General features: G+C 31.4%; 1 protein-coding gene across 2 annotated transcripts in view; it reads right to left on the bottom strand.

Annotated features, from left to right (window-relative positions):
• The window catches only part of COL11A1 (collagen type XI alpha 1 chain), a 220,085-nt gene that overhangs the window by 125,455 nt on the left and 80,920 nt on the right, over window positions 1-13,710 (bottom strand). For both annotated transcript variants that reach the window (XM_033197012.1, XM_033197010.1), the window contains exons 9-15: window positions 12,641-12,703; window positions 11,153-11,194; window positions 10,158-10,220; window positions 7,989-8,063; window positions 6,838-6,921; window positions 4,735-4,791; window positions 718-771 (exon numbers count right to left, since the gene is read on the bottom strand). In XM_033197012.1, the coding sequence (XP_033052903.1) occupies window positions 718-771; window positions 4,735-4,791; window positions 6,838-6,921; window positions 7,989-8,063; window positions 10,158-10,220; window positions 11,153-11,194; window positions 12,641-12,703 (438 nt within the window). The remainder of the gene's footprint in view (window positions 1-717; window positions 772-4,734; window positions 4,792-6,837; window positions 6,922-7,988; window positions 8,064-10,157; window positions 10,221-11,152; window positions 11,195-12,640; window positions 12,704-13,710) is intronic.

Below are 13,710 nucleotides of genomic sequence, written 5' to 3'. Positions count from 1 at the left end.
AGGAGGATCCTTTGAACCCAGGAGGCGAAGGTTGCAGTGAGCCAAGATCATGCCACTGCACACTGCAGCCTGGGCAACAGAGCAGAGCAAGACTCTGTCTTGAAAAAAAAAAAAAAAAAAAAAAAAAGATGGTCTACAGGTTGAAGAGTATGTAGCTTTGTAATGAGAACACTGTACTCTGAACTCCAGTCTGAAGGCATGAGCCAACAATAACAGTACAAATTACTTTTTAGTTTTTAATGAAAATAATTCTTCCTTTGATAATACATTTCTCTTTTTGGATTAAAGGAATCGAGGAAAACCAAAATCCAAAACAATTACTGCGGTATGTTTTCAGATTCATCTATTTTATAAAAAGAAAATATTGAGCAAAAAGTTCACAAACTTTGGGAAAGAATGGACTCCTTACCTTTTCATATAGTCTAATATCAGTGTTTTTACACGATTCCCAGTTAAGCTGCAAACATTTTCCATCCTTTTAATGGCAAAGTTAACCAAACATAACAGAGAAGGCTACTATATCTTGAATCACCCAAGTATCGTAATCAGTTTTCTCTGAATTTTTAAATTTCAAAATAAACTCTCATACCTTAATAGAATACTACACAGGAACAACAACAACAACAACAAAGAATGAACTATTGATGCATTCTCAAAGGAATTATGCTGTATCAAAGAAGCCAGTCAAGAATAAAAAGACAAATTTTGATTTCTCACCTGAGGACCTGGATCGCCACTCTCACCTTTGGCCCCAGCTGAACCAGGCCCCCCCTATAGAAAAAAGTGAAGATATTTCACTTAATTTAGCAATTTCGTAAGTACCTTTATCCTGCCAATTGCACCTGAAATAATTAAACATTATTCAAAATATATTTAATCATATTAGCATTATCTTATTAACACAGTAAAATTCTCCAGCACTTGCATTGAAGTATATCTCTTCTCAATGTATTGATTACATTCCAATTTGTGAGCAATAAAGGTCTATATTTTATGTAGCACTGCACAGAAGCTAACCTCATGAAATCACATTGAAATTGTCTTTTGTGTGTGCACTATAAGAACTCATAGGATGATACACAAAGCATTATTTATCAGTACTCTGTGATGCAGTAGTAGAGTAACCCATTATTACCAAATCAGATACACATTTAATCCATTTATACTATAAGGATTAACATTGACAAAATGTTACTGCTTTTATATGCAGATAATTTTTAGACTCTAAATTGTATAATAATAAAATGGCAAGAACCTGATGTTATTGATACTATTATAATTGCCCTGAAATAGTGTTAACACATTTTTCCCAGGTTGGTTTGTTTTTTCCAATGAGAATAAGTCTGTATAACAAATATATCTTAAATGCATTTACATAATTAAGGTGACCAGACATGGTGGCTCACGCCTGTAATCCCAGAACTTTGGGAGGCCAAGGTAGGTGGATCACCTGATGTCAGGAGGTCAAGACCAGCCTGGCAAACATAGCGAAACTCTATCTTTACTAAAAGTACAAAATTTAGGTGGACATGGCATCAGGCGCCCATAATCCTAGCTACTCAGGAGGCTGAGGCAGGAGAATCGCTTGAAACGGGGAGGCAGAACTTGCAGAGAGCCAAGATCGCACCACCGCATCCCAGCCTAGGTGACAAGAGTGAAACTTCATCTCAAAATAAATAAATAAAAATAAATAAAAAATAAAAAGGTGCAACAACAACCTGGCACATAAACTAAAATAAATAAACAAACCATAAAATTGCTTTATAAACAAGTTGTGAGTTTTAAAATTAAACACTAGGTAACACATATCCCCAAAAAACTTCAGAACATTAAAAATAAACATGGTGATTATAGTCACTTCATGCTGAAACACTGTGTGTTCTAAAAGATTCTAATTTATTTAAATCCATACACATTCCATTAAATACCACATTGTATAAAGTATGACAAAGATTAAAATTATGCTAAATCTGAACATGTCAGCAATCTATAGCCTCCTGGTGACTCCAAAGTAAAAGAAGTATTAACATGATGTCTACGAAATACAAAAAGTCAAGTAACATGAATTTTCTAATCTTTAAAATTAAAAGAATAATGACTTTCAAGCTTCTAACAAAGAATTATTGCAAACAAACTTCTGCAAGAGAAAAACTGGGGTTCCACATTAAGTCAGATTATTATTAATCACTGAATTGAATGCAATTATAGAACAGACTATTTTTAATTAATTGACTGTATTACATTCTCTCTACATAAGCACTACCTACTCAACAGATTATAATTATTTTGCTCCAACACTTATTCTAAAAAATGTCACACAGTCATTGACAATAAAATAATAGGGAAAAAAATTTTCTGCACTTCCTGCATGTTTTATGATACAGTCCTCCATTTGTCTATAAAGGCAACTGGATGTAAACAAGTGGTTAAAATAATTTTTCATAGGAAAAATGCACAAATGTCAAAATATTGATATAGAACTTTCTTTTCTAAATCTTAATCTAGTGAATACTTTTTTAGACTATAGAGTTAAAAGATATTTGGAAGACTAACAAGTTAACATTTTGATGCAAACATCAAATTTGCATGTTTTGAAACAAAGTATAATAGAGTAAATGGTAAAAAGAAACAATACGATTTTTTTTCTCTCAATACCTACCTTCAATAATTAAGGAAGCTGAAACTTTCATACCAAAGAGTTAAGTAGTTAAAATTAATCAATTTGGGCTATGACATTGAGAATGTGTATATGGTTGTCAATATTTTCTCTTTGCCAACAGGCTATGGAAAACAGGCTGGCCCTTAACGGTTTTTTAATGAAAACAAGAACCGCTAATGTAATGTGCCTCCCTTGTTTCTCCTCATTGCTGCCGTTAGCCTCTATGGATCCATTTCCTTGTGGTTTTCAAGATAAGTAATGAAATTTCTTTGGATAATAGAGTTTTAGATATCCTAGGACTGATATTTGTTTTTCTTTTTATTTATATATATATTTTTTGAGATGGAGTCTAGCTCTGTCACCAAGACTGGAGTCCCCTGACGCGATCTCAGCGCACAGCAACCTCCACATCCTGGGTTCAAGCGATTCTCCTGCCTCAGCCTCCTGAGTAGCTGGGATTACAGGCATGCACCACCACACCCGGCTAATTTTCTACTTTTAGTAGAGACAGGGTTTCTCCATATTGGTCAGGCTGGTATCGAACTCCCAACCTCAGGTGATCCGCTTGCCTTGGCCTCCCAAAGTGCTGGGAATACAGGCACGAGCCACCACGCCCGGCCTGATATTTGTAAATTAAATCATATATGGCACTGTTTCTCAAATATGTTTGCCCATAGGAATCAATCTGGTGCACGTATTAAAGTTACAGTGCTGGTTCCAATTCTGAATCTACAACTTTAGAGTCTTAAGTTCAGAGTCTCAGAAATTTTTATTTTTAATAAAATACCTAGGTTAATTCTTCTGACCCCCAATTTTATAATACCCTAATATACTACTTACTTTCCTGTTACGTAAATTTGAGTCATTAACAAATAATTGAAAATCAACTCTATTTCATTTGTTAAGTGATATAGAATTTGCCATATTATTGTATTTTGGAAAGGCAAAGTATGATAAAATATATGATAAATATTTAATAACGTGTTAAATTATATAATTTAAATTCTATGAAACATTATCAGAATATATGTTCCACCTGAGCTTATATGATTGACTGTATATTCCTGCAAAATAAGTGTAAAATTTTGACTAAATTATGGTAAATATAAATATAAGGAAATCTACACAATAAAATCTTGAATAAAATACATGAAGAAAAACTATCACCCTAATATAACCAGTAAAACAGATTAAATAATTAGAAGACTAAGCACTTGATTTAAATTTGAATACAATCGTTTTGCTGTAAGTGTCTAGTACGTACAATACAGATAAGATTTTAACTTTCATAATAATACATTCTGTAAATAGATTTATTTTCATAAAATATTTTGAAAGTCTGTGAGAGCATATGAAAGCACAGTAGAAAAAATATACTAAAAAGCAAATATTTAAAATATAAATTATTTATCCATCTATTCTAAAATTAATGAAAATCCTGGTTTGAATCCTGTGAACTGCTACACCACTTAACATTAGTATATTCTAGTGTCTTTGAAGATTTTTTAGACAAAAATATTTGAAATATCTTAGCTTGCTATCATGCTAGTAAGAAAAAAATAATACTTTGTTATTTCCAAGAGTTTCTACAACAGAAAATACTCTCTCTAATATCTGAAGCATCTTGTGGAATACTGAGGCAACCTGCAGTTTAAAAAAGTATCTTGCTTGTCTGAAGATTTTGTCATAATTTTCACTGGCCTCAAATATATTTTTCTTTTTTAACAAACATTTTGTTTAATATAAAATTAAGTCTCAAGGATTTAATGTAAAATATCATTTTAGAAACTGAATGTTAGGCAAATGAATGATACTTATAGTTTAAGAAATTAATAGTTGGATATGACTCAATTACATTTTTCTTTATTCAATTTAAATTTTTTAATGAGACCTTTTGATCAAAATGTACTGAAAACTGAATTGACAAGGATTTTTTTAAAATGGAAACAACAGCAAGCATGAAAACATACACTACTGTCACCAACCAGAGATATGCACAATCCCTGGAAGAAGTTGCACAGGGAACTGCTAATTTGAACATTTTGACATATATTATCTTTCTTGGAGGAACCTACCACAGGACCTGGTCTTCCAGTTAGACCCATTGGGCCAGGTGGGCCTCTCAGAGCAATCTAGAAAACAAAATATATCAAATTCAGTAATATTCTCCTGGAAGAGCAAATTAAAGTACAATATGAATATGCACAAGCTACCCTTAAGTAACACATGATCAACACAGATTTAATAGCTACATGCTAGAAAGAGTGTCGGGTTACTGAAGAACTGCCAATTTCTAGAATGACAAAAGAGGTAAATATCAGACATTTTGAAAACTTTTTAACATAAAATCTTGTAACATATATTGCTATGATTTAATCAAAAATAAAAGTTAAACTAGATTTTAGAACAACTAATATCTGATAATTTACTATTCTGAATTTACTCAAGAATAATGCATAGCCTTTTTCTCTTAAATGTGTAGGCACAATTTGAGAGACTTTAGATAAAATTATTTTAGCAATAGTTTAGGAAAAATTATGATAACTAAAGCCAGACACTATCAAACAAAACTGGTCAGGAAGTGTTATGATACTATGTGCCTTTCAACAAATCTCAAATATAATGCTACAGAGAAGAATGTTTTATTTTGTATAATCATAGGCATAATAAACTGATTACATGCACTATTATTACACTGAATATTAGAAATGTGAAATTAGCATACTTGAAAAGCTGGAACACATACAATACAAAAGATAAAAATTTGATAGATGTTAAATTAGTATTGTGTGCTACTTTGGAATATTAGAGAGCTCAAGAGATAAACACTTAGATTTATCACAAAGATATCAAAAATAATACCACAACAGAAATAAATGCAAAATCATATTAGAAAAGTGCACGAGATGAAAACAGTAGGATCTCCAAAGTCACTACTGACTCACCATGAGATTTTTGACAATATACTTCTTAATCCTTGAGATTAAATATCTGAAAAATTGAATTATAATGCTTGCTACCTATTTTTCAAGTAGGTGAAGAGGGCTAATAAAATGAGGAATTCAATGACCTCATAAAATATTTAAGTTCAAATAATTACCTTAAAATTGTTCAAAATAATGTATTTTATAAAATAAGTTGTAGAAATCTTTAGTAAATTATGTTAAATAATTTTAGATTTGCATTATGCCAAAATCTAATAAACAAATATTTTAATTTTTCATTATCTTTAAACGTGATGTAACCAAATAATGATATATTTTCAGATTAATAGACTTAGGAAAGACATAAACAAATATTGAGGATGAATTACAATTTTCACTCATGTTTTCAGATATTTTAACACATGCATAAATTCATCATCATTATGAATAAAAATTTTATCACAGAAGTGATTTATATTGGTTAGAAAGTGGGTAACCATATCCATACCAATCATAAATCCTTTATTTCCTTATTCCTCAAAAAGAAAAACAATACTATGAATAAAAATGTTATACGAATTCCAGTTCCTCCCTGGTCTATCCTTTTGACTTTCTTGTGTATATTCTAATTTCAATGAAACTAATAAAAACCATAAATGTAATTCTATATTTTACAAGTTTACAAGTAGTGGAAGCTTTAAACTAAAAAAAATCATAAACTGAAATTTTAAAAACATTACAGATTATAAAGATTAGGGTTGGTAAGAAATGTGAAGGTTCCTTTCTTATATACGATGTCCAAGAAATTTAATTTTCTGTGTTACCCTTGATATCTTAGATAATCCAGAAAATTAAGAACAAATGTGTTTCAAATTTTATTCTCTTAATTATAACCAATCATTGACTTACGAGTTAGCAGAATAAAACTGGATGTGATAGATAAGGTGCACTAGGTGTAAATATATCAATACTCTTCGAAAAAAAAAAAATAGAAATCTTGTGTGTTATGGTGGGAGACTGCTAGAATTATATAATGGTAATATTGCATGGGTCAGCTTCCTAACTATAATTTTCAATTAATAAACATTACTACTAGAAAAGTAAATATAATTTTAGTAGTTTTCCAAGTAAGTTCAATATACTATTCAGAAGTAAATATTCTATTAATAATGGTAGCATCTTCCATATGTACACACATATATACTTAACATAGAGTCAGTCATCTTGTGGGAATGCAAGTTCATCCTTTCTTACCCGAGCCTGTTGAAGAATAGCTTGAGCCTGAGCTTCCTGAGCAGAGATTGTTGGTCCTTTGGAACCATCACCACCATAACGGAACTTGGAAGACATAACATTAAGAAATTCAAAATCAGCTTTGTCAAACATGTTGAATTATGTGCTTTGATCATTAGATAAAAACTACTTGAAATGGTGGGATTTTACAAAATTACAAAGTAACTCCATAATGAATCATGAGATCTAGTTTGTTTTGTTTTTACTCTCTATCTCTTATGGAAGTTCTTTACACTACAGGTTACCACTGTAGAAGAAGAAACTAGAAACTGTGTTTCAATTTTAAATGCTATAATTTCTACACCTCTGGAATAAATCACTGTGACTTTTTAAGCACAAATGCTACCCATTTTATTGATTAATTTGTATAAAATTCCAAATATACCAAGTTCAGTGATGGTTACAGCTCAATCTCTATTCGGTTTGTCAAAATTTTTGGAATATCCATTAATACACATGAAATTTTCCTTGTGATTTATTTATTTTGTTCACCCATTCTTAAGTGCTTATGTTACAAAACAGATCTTCTGTAACATTCCTCTATAAAATTTGCTCCATTTAACTCAAAATGCAGTATGAATCAATTTTTCATTCTAAGTAATTATTTCTTGAAACTTTGTTCATGACATTGAAATTGATAAATAAAATACACATTTTTTTCCCCAAAACACCAGGGCAGCAAAAACTTTATAAAGGAATCTTACAACAAAGCAAATAATTTTTGAGCAATGAATAATAACACTACAAATAAATATTACTTATGACTGCATAGATAATAGATGGTAAATAGTGTATTAATGCTATGTTAAATAACGTATAAAAACATGTTAATAATGTGACTCAGGATAAACCATAATTGGAAACACTATTAAAAACTCTGTTGCTAAGAGTGTAATCAAATAATGAATTCTTAGTTTTAATTCAGAGATTGATACTTATCAGAATTTTGTTTTGTAAAATTTCTCTGAATTTCCAAATGCTGCTTAATTTCAAGTATTTCTACCTCATACAATGGTTTTTAGTTGATTGCTCTTCAATGTGGTTGAACAATAATCTTTAGAAAAAAGATGACAAAAGATCAAGTCATTTCTATAACATGAAAAGGAACATACCGGTAACATCAACATAGTACCAGGAGGACCAGGTAAACCATCAGCCCCTGGTAAGCCAGGACGTCCTGGGGGACCCTAGGAAAATAAATGAAATAACCAAAATAAATAAATATCAAAATAACAATATTTACTAGAACTAGAATAACTTATAACATAGGTCTAGTTTATCTAATTTGCATTTGCCCTTTCCATCTTATTTAATCCGTTTTTAGTAAGTATCCCTACACAGAATTCTATTCTATTGTACTAGTTTTAGATGATTTTAATAATGTTTGGTTATTAGTATATAATCTAATTAAGATATAAATTTTGCTTAAACTTTGTTTGCAGCCTAAAACTGTGTAAAATGAAGAGTTCACATATATTTTGGGGGAAAGTAATGTGAGAAAAACAAGTAGTACAAGCGTGGTTCTTATAGTTAGATAAAAACAGATTTAAGTAAATGATGAAAGTTTTATTTAAAAATTACTGGGTTTAAGGTATATTTTAGTATTCTTCAACAGCTACATAAATAGTATTTATGTAGTAGAATACTTAACTACATACTATTTTTAATAGACAATAGATACTATCTTCAAGAGAGATACTTTTTAACATAGATAATGGCTAATTTTAGCATGTTAATGTTAATCATAGAGAATGACTAATTTATTTTAAATGTTTACTGATGAAATATACTCAGTGTGTGTATGTGTACATGCATACATGCATGCACTAGAAGTTTAGGTGTGACAATGCTGTCTAGAAATCCAAGATATGGATGTGAATATAGAAAATATTAAATATGTAATATATACATCTGTTCATAAGTATGTGACAAATAGATACAACGTATATGTCCATAAGCTTTCAATATAAGGAGACATTTCTACATAGCCACGTCATACTTGGCAGGGAAGCAAGTAAATTCAAAAATTAATAAATAACTAGATACAAAATGCTATAACTCAAAGTGCCCATCCAACATTAAAAAAAAAAAAAAAATGCAGCAGCACTTTTCAAATGTGAATTTCTTATAAAAACTTAACTCTTAGAAAACTGTTAACATTGATTCTAGATTGGCAAAATTATATTTTATTTAGAATATTATTTCAATAGATTATCTACAGGCTTCAAAGAACTATTAAAATAAGTTAAAAATAACGGCATCTATAAAGAAATAATTGTTTCAAATCCTAGCAAATCTAGCTTGAATGGTATGATTTCCTATTATTAAAATATTTCCTACATTTTTAGATCATTTATATGTTTGTATTCATAAGGCACAATGGAAAGAGATGAATTTATCACCTGATATAGAGTTTAAGTCCAGTAAATTACAGAATCCAAAAAGGTCTCATGAAAACATGGTGAGATTTAAAGATATTAACTGAAATGACTATTACAAATAAATATCTCCAAGAAACTGGATATATCAAATTAAGTAAGCAGAGCATGTAAGAACTAAGCTTATGAACTTTATTTTAAATAAAAAGTTTCATAATCTTTGCATAATATACTTCTTATGTCCTCTGACCTTAAATAGCTGTCACTCAGGCCAGAATTTCTGAAATATTTAAAAATCTTCTTCCATTAAATTTAAATTAAAAAGTTTTTACATTCTTTAAATTGTAATTATATGAAAAGTATAAGTTATTTGCATCTCTGATCCTCTGAAGAACAAAAGAAAAAAAAAGTACAAAGTTATTGGCTACTCAAGGATGTGGAAAAAAAAGGGAAGGGTATTTTATGAGAAGAGTTTGAAGAGGCTTAACATAAATGAGATCTTTCAGCATATAACCCAGCGTTTGATCTTCAAAGTGGAATTTAGATTTATTAACTCATTCTGTCAGCATCCAACTAAATATAAATGAGAACACCTGGAAAAATATGTCTGGAATTCAAATTTGAATACTAGAATCCCTAATGTCACGAGTTCATATCATCAGGGATATTGGCTGAAAATAAAAGTTTGATACTAATTATGCCATAGATAAATGCACATTTTTTATCCTCACTTTAAAATAATATTTAAAAAGTTAACTAAAATGTTGTGCAGCACTGAATTCATGCGGCCTCTACTCCTCCCACACACAGGAAGAATAACATGTTAAACTTGTAGAATACATTTTAATTATTTTTGTCTGTATGACATGTATTTGTAATGAGATGTCATGCCCATTCACTTACCCTATCGCCCGGGTCACCAGGGGGTCCAGTGGGGCCTTGTAGACCTGGAGGACCCATAATACCCTATAGAGAAACAAAACGTATCTGAATTAGATTCCTAATCTCATTAATATTCAGACGAATTCACCCTAGTCCTGTCGAAGAGTGCATTTATATTTTATAAATATACACTAGTCTTCTAAATAGTTGCCCTATTTATCTTCCTGTGAAAAGACAACATATAGAAACCAATTTGTAGCTAGTTCAGCTGCTCTCAGAATGGAGGCAAACATTCCAAGGAAAAACAGGAAAGAAGAATATGCCAATGCAAAGTCTCCAAGGTCATATTTGGTCCCAGTGCTAACTGAAGAAATGGAACACTCATTAAATTAGAATTCAAAAATTTGATAGCCAAGTTGAACATGTAGAAATCTTTTAGGTTAGAGGCAATTATATGTTTCCTTTTATGGGTAAACATATTTAAATGCATCAGTATCATATATTATTTCAGATGACAAGAGTTTAATTCCACAAAAGACAGAGGATTTATTACAGGGTCTTATCAGTGCAATCACCTGAGAATAAACACACTGAGCAACATCAGCCTTATCAGGAAACCACAATGGAATCTGATAATTACTCCCCACAGAGGTATAGATAAGGCAGCTACAGTCTACCTAGAAGTCGCAATTCCGTTTGTTGAGATATAATTATACCCCTGCAATGAAGATAAGGATTACTCTTCTTTACTTTTATGTATTTCAGTAGAAAGATGAAAGTAAGTTGAGAAGATGCAGAGACATCTAAGCAGCAAAAATATTTAAAACAAAATTTAAAGAGTATTACTTGGATAGACAAATTAGAAGGCAGTTCAAAGCACGAGCTCCTCTGAACAAAAGTTTTTCTCTATAGTTCAACATTCTAATTAGTCTAAAATGTTCTCATTCAGTAATTAATAGAAATCTTATATATGATTACTTTAAATAGACAAAAATAATCTTAAAACATTTACATACTGCAGGTCCTGCTGGTCCTGGTGGTCCTTCGACAAGCATACCCTATAATAAGAAAAGAGAACATCTCTACCAGGGAAATATAACCTCCAACCTCTTAATTACATGAATATAAGAGAACACTATATCATTGCATATTAAATAGTGAATTATCTATTTATATCATTTAAATTAATTACAAATGTTTTGCACAAGGAAGGAAAGAAATTCAACATGATAGAAGATATAGCCTGTGTCCTCAGAGAATGTGTGAACTAAGTGGAGTGGAAATGAATATTTAGATGAATAATATTACAAAGGAGAATATGCTAAGTGCTTCCAAGAAGAGTACAGACAAAACACTCTACCAAGGTTTTTGTTTTTGTTTTTTGTTTGTTTGTAGCCCACAGAATAACACCTGGCACAAAACAGAAACTTAGTAAATATTTGTTGTGTAAATAAATGAATGGAAAATAAGCAGTTTAATTCAGGGAAATTACAGAAAATTCCAGGAAAAAGGAAAATGGATAAATGTGATATAAGCAAAGGAATAAAGAGCAATTCAGAATAAGAACTCAGTTCTAAAACATTTATCATTCCACTCTATCTTTGGACTACTGAAAAGCTGCAATGTCATTTAAAAAGGGGGTTAAAAATGTTTATAATAACGACCGATTCAGTCTGAAAAATGTATTTTCAATGTTTTTTGGGAGCATGTTGCATGATTGGGAGTAATGAGTAGATGGCCAACAAGGTCCTTAAAACTGATTCTTTTTATTCTTTATCATTTCTCTTTCTTTTATTTATTTATTTATTTTTTTGGAATTTTTATGTCCCTACAGTTTCTGAAATGATTTGTATGTTGTTCTACCTTCAGTTCTAATACATTAGTTCTTCCGAGTTGTTTATTAGCAGAAAACAATGGTAAAACTGCTTCTAAGTAAGAATTTGTTTCTTAGCAATATTATTATTAATAAAAATGTTGATATAAACTTTAAATAATTAATTTGGAATGAATTAGAGATTCTTCTGTAGATGAAAAGGAAGTAAAAAAATTTTATATTATCATATGACACAATTTGGATATGTAACAAATATGTATGTCATATATTTCAAATAATGTTAAGTCATAGAGATTAGATAAAAATATCATTGAATTGGAAAGCAGGAAAGCTAAAAGTCCTATTATATCTCATTGATCAAACATTTGAAACCTCAGGAAAATTGCTTAGGTACTTTAGATCTCTGGTTCTTTAGTTTTACAATGAGAGAATTAGACAAGATAAATTTCAGCTACTTTCAAATTCTGAAATTCTGCAGCTCTATGTTTTGTTTTATTGAAATTCTCCTGTCTAGACAAGACCTTACTAACTTACTTATTTGTGGTGAATTGCAAACATCTGGACATCAAGATTATCACTGGTAACACATGAATATATATAATAATTTAACGTAATGGTGGCTCCTAAGCAATTTTACCAACCTTTAAAGTGCATTCACACCCCTACTTACAGGCTCAACCACTGCTGGTTCTCCTTTCTGTCCTTTCTCTCCATATGCACCATGGCCATTTATCTGTTAAATGAAATATTCAAAACAACCTGAATATCTGTAAGGCCATTTCTTTATTTCTTTTATTATTCTTTTCTTCTTCTTCTTCTTCTTCTTCTTCCTTTCTTTTTTGGAGACAGAGTCTCGCTCTGTCACCCAAGCTAGAGTGCAGTGGTGGGATCTTGGCTCACTGCAAGCTTCGCCTCCCAGGTTCACATCATTCTCCTGCCTCAGCCTCCCAAGTAGCTGGGACTACAGGAGCCCGCCACCACGCCTGGCTAAGGTTTTTTTTGTTTGTTTGTATTTTTATTAGACACGGGTTTTCACCGTGTTGCTCAGGCTGGTTTAGAACTCCTGAGCTCAGTAAGTCTGCCTGCCTCTGCCACGCAAAGTGCTAGGATTACAGGCGTGAGCCAACACGCCCGGCCGGCCATGTCACTTTTTTTTGTTTGTTTGTTTTGAGACGGAGTCTCGCTCTGTCGCCCAGGTTGGAGTGCAGTGGCGCGATATCCGCTCACTGCAAGCCCCGCCTTCCGGGTTCACGCCATTCTCCTGCCTTGGCCTGCCGAGTAGCTGGGACTACAGGTGCCCACCACCACGCCTGGCTAATGTTTTGTATTTTTAGTAGAAACTGAGTTTCACCGTGTTAGCCAGGATGGTCTCGATCTCCTGACCCCGTGATCCGCCCACCTCAGCCTCCCAAAGTGCTGGGATTACAGGCATGAGCCATCGCGTCATTTCAGTTTTTAAAAAGACAATTTAGTAAAGTAAACACATTAAAAATAACCTATTAAAATATATTTTTAAGTATGAAGACCTATTGAAGGCTTAAATAGGGCAAAACTTAAAAGATAGGCATAAGAAGCATTAATACTGAATCTTAAAATGAGATTGAACAATGGCCTCTTATAAACATGTTTTATAAAGACATTTATAGATGTCAGTGATTATTCCCAGGCATTAAGCAATAACATCAAATTAAATTTAATGAAATAGTCTAAAAATCAGAAATAGTCTAAAAATCAGACTTG

Source organism: Trachypithecus francoisi, unplaced genomic scaffold, assembly GCF_009764315.1.
Source record: "Trachypithecus francoisi isolate TF-2019V2 unplaced genomic scaffold, Tfra_2.0 Lachesis_group5, whole genome shotgun sequence".
NCBI classification, from domain to species: domain Eukaryota; kingdom Metazoa; phylum Chordata; class Mammalia; order Primates; family Cercopithecidae; genus Trachypithecus; species Trachypithecus francoisi.
This window is presented reverse-complemented; position numbering and strand designations above follow the sequence as displayed.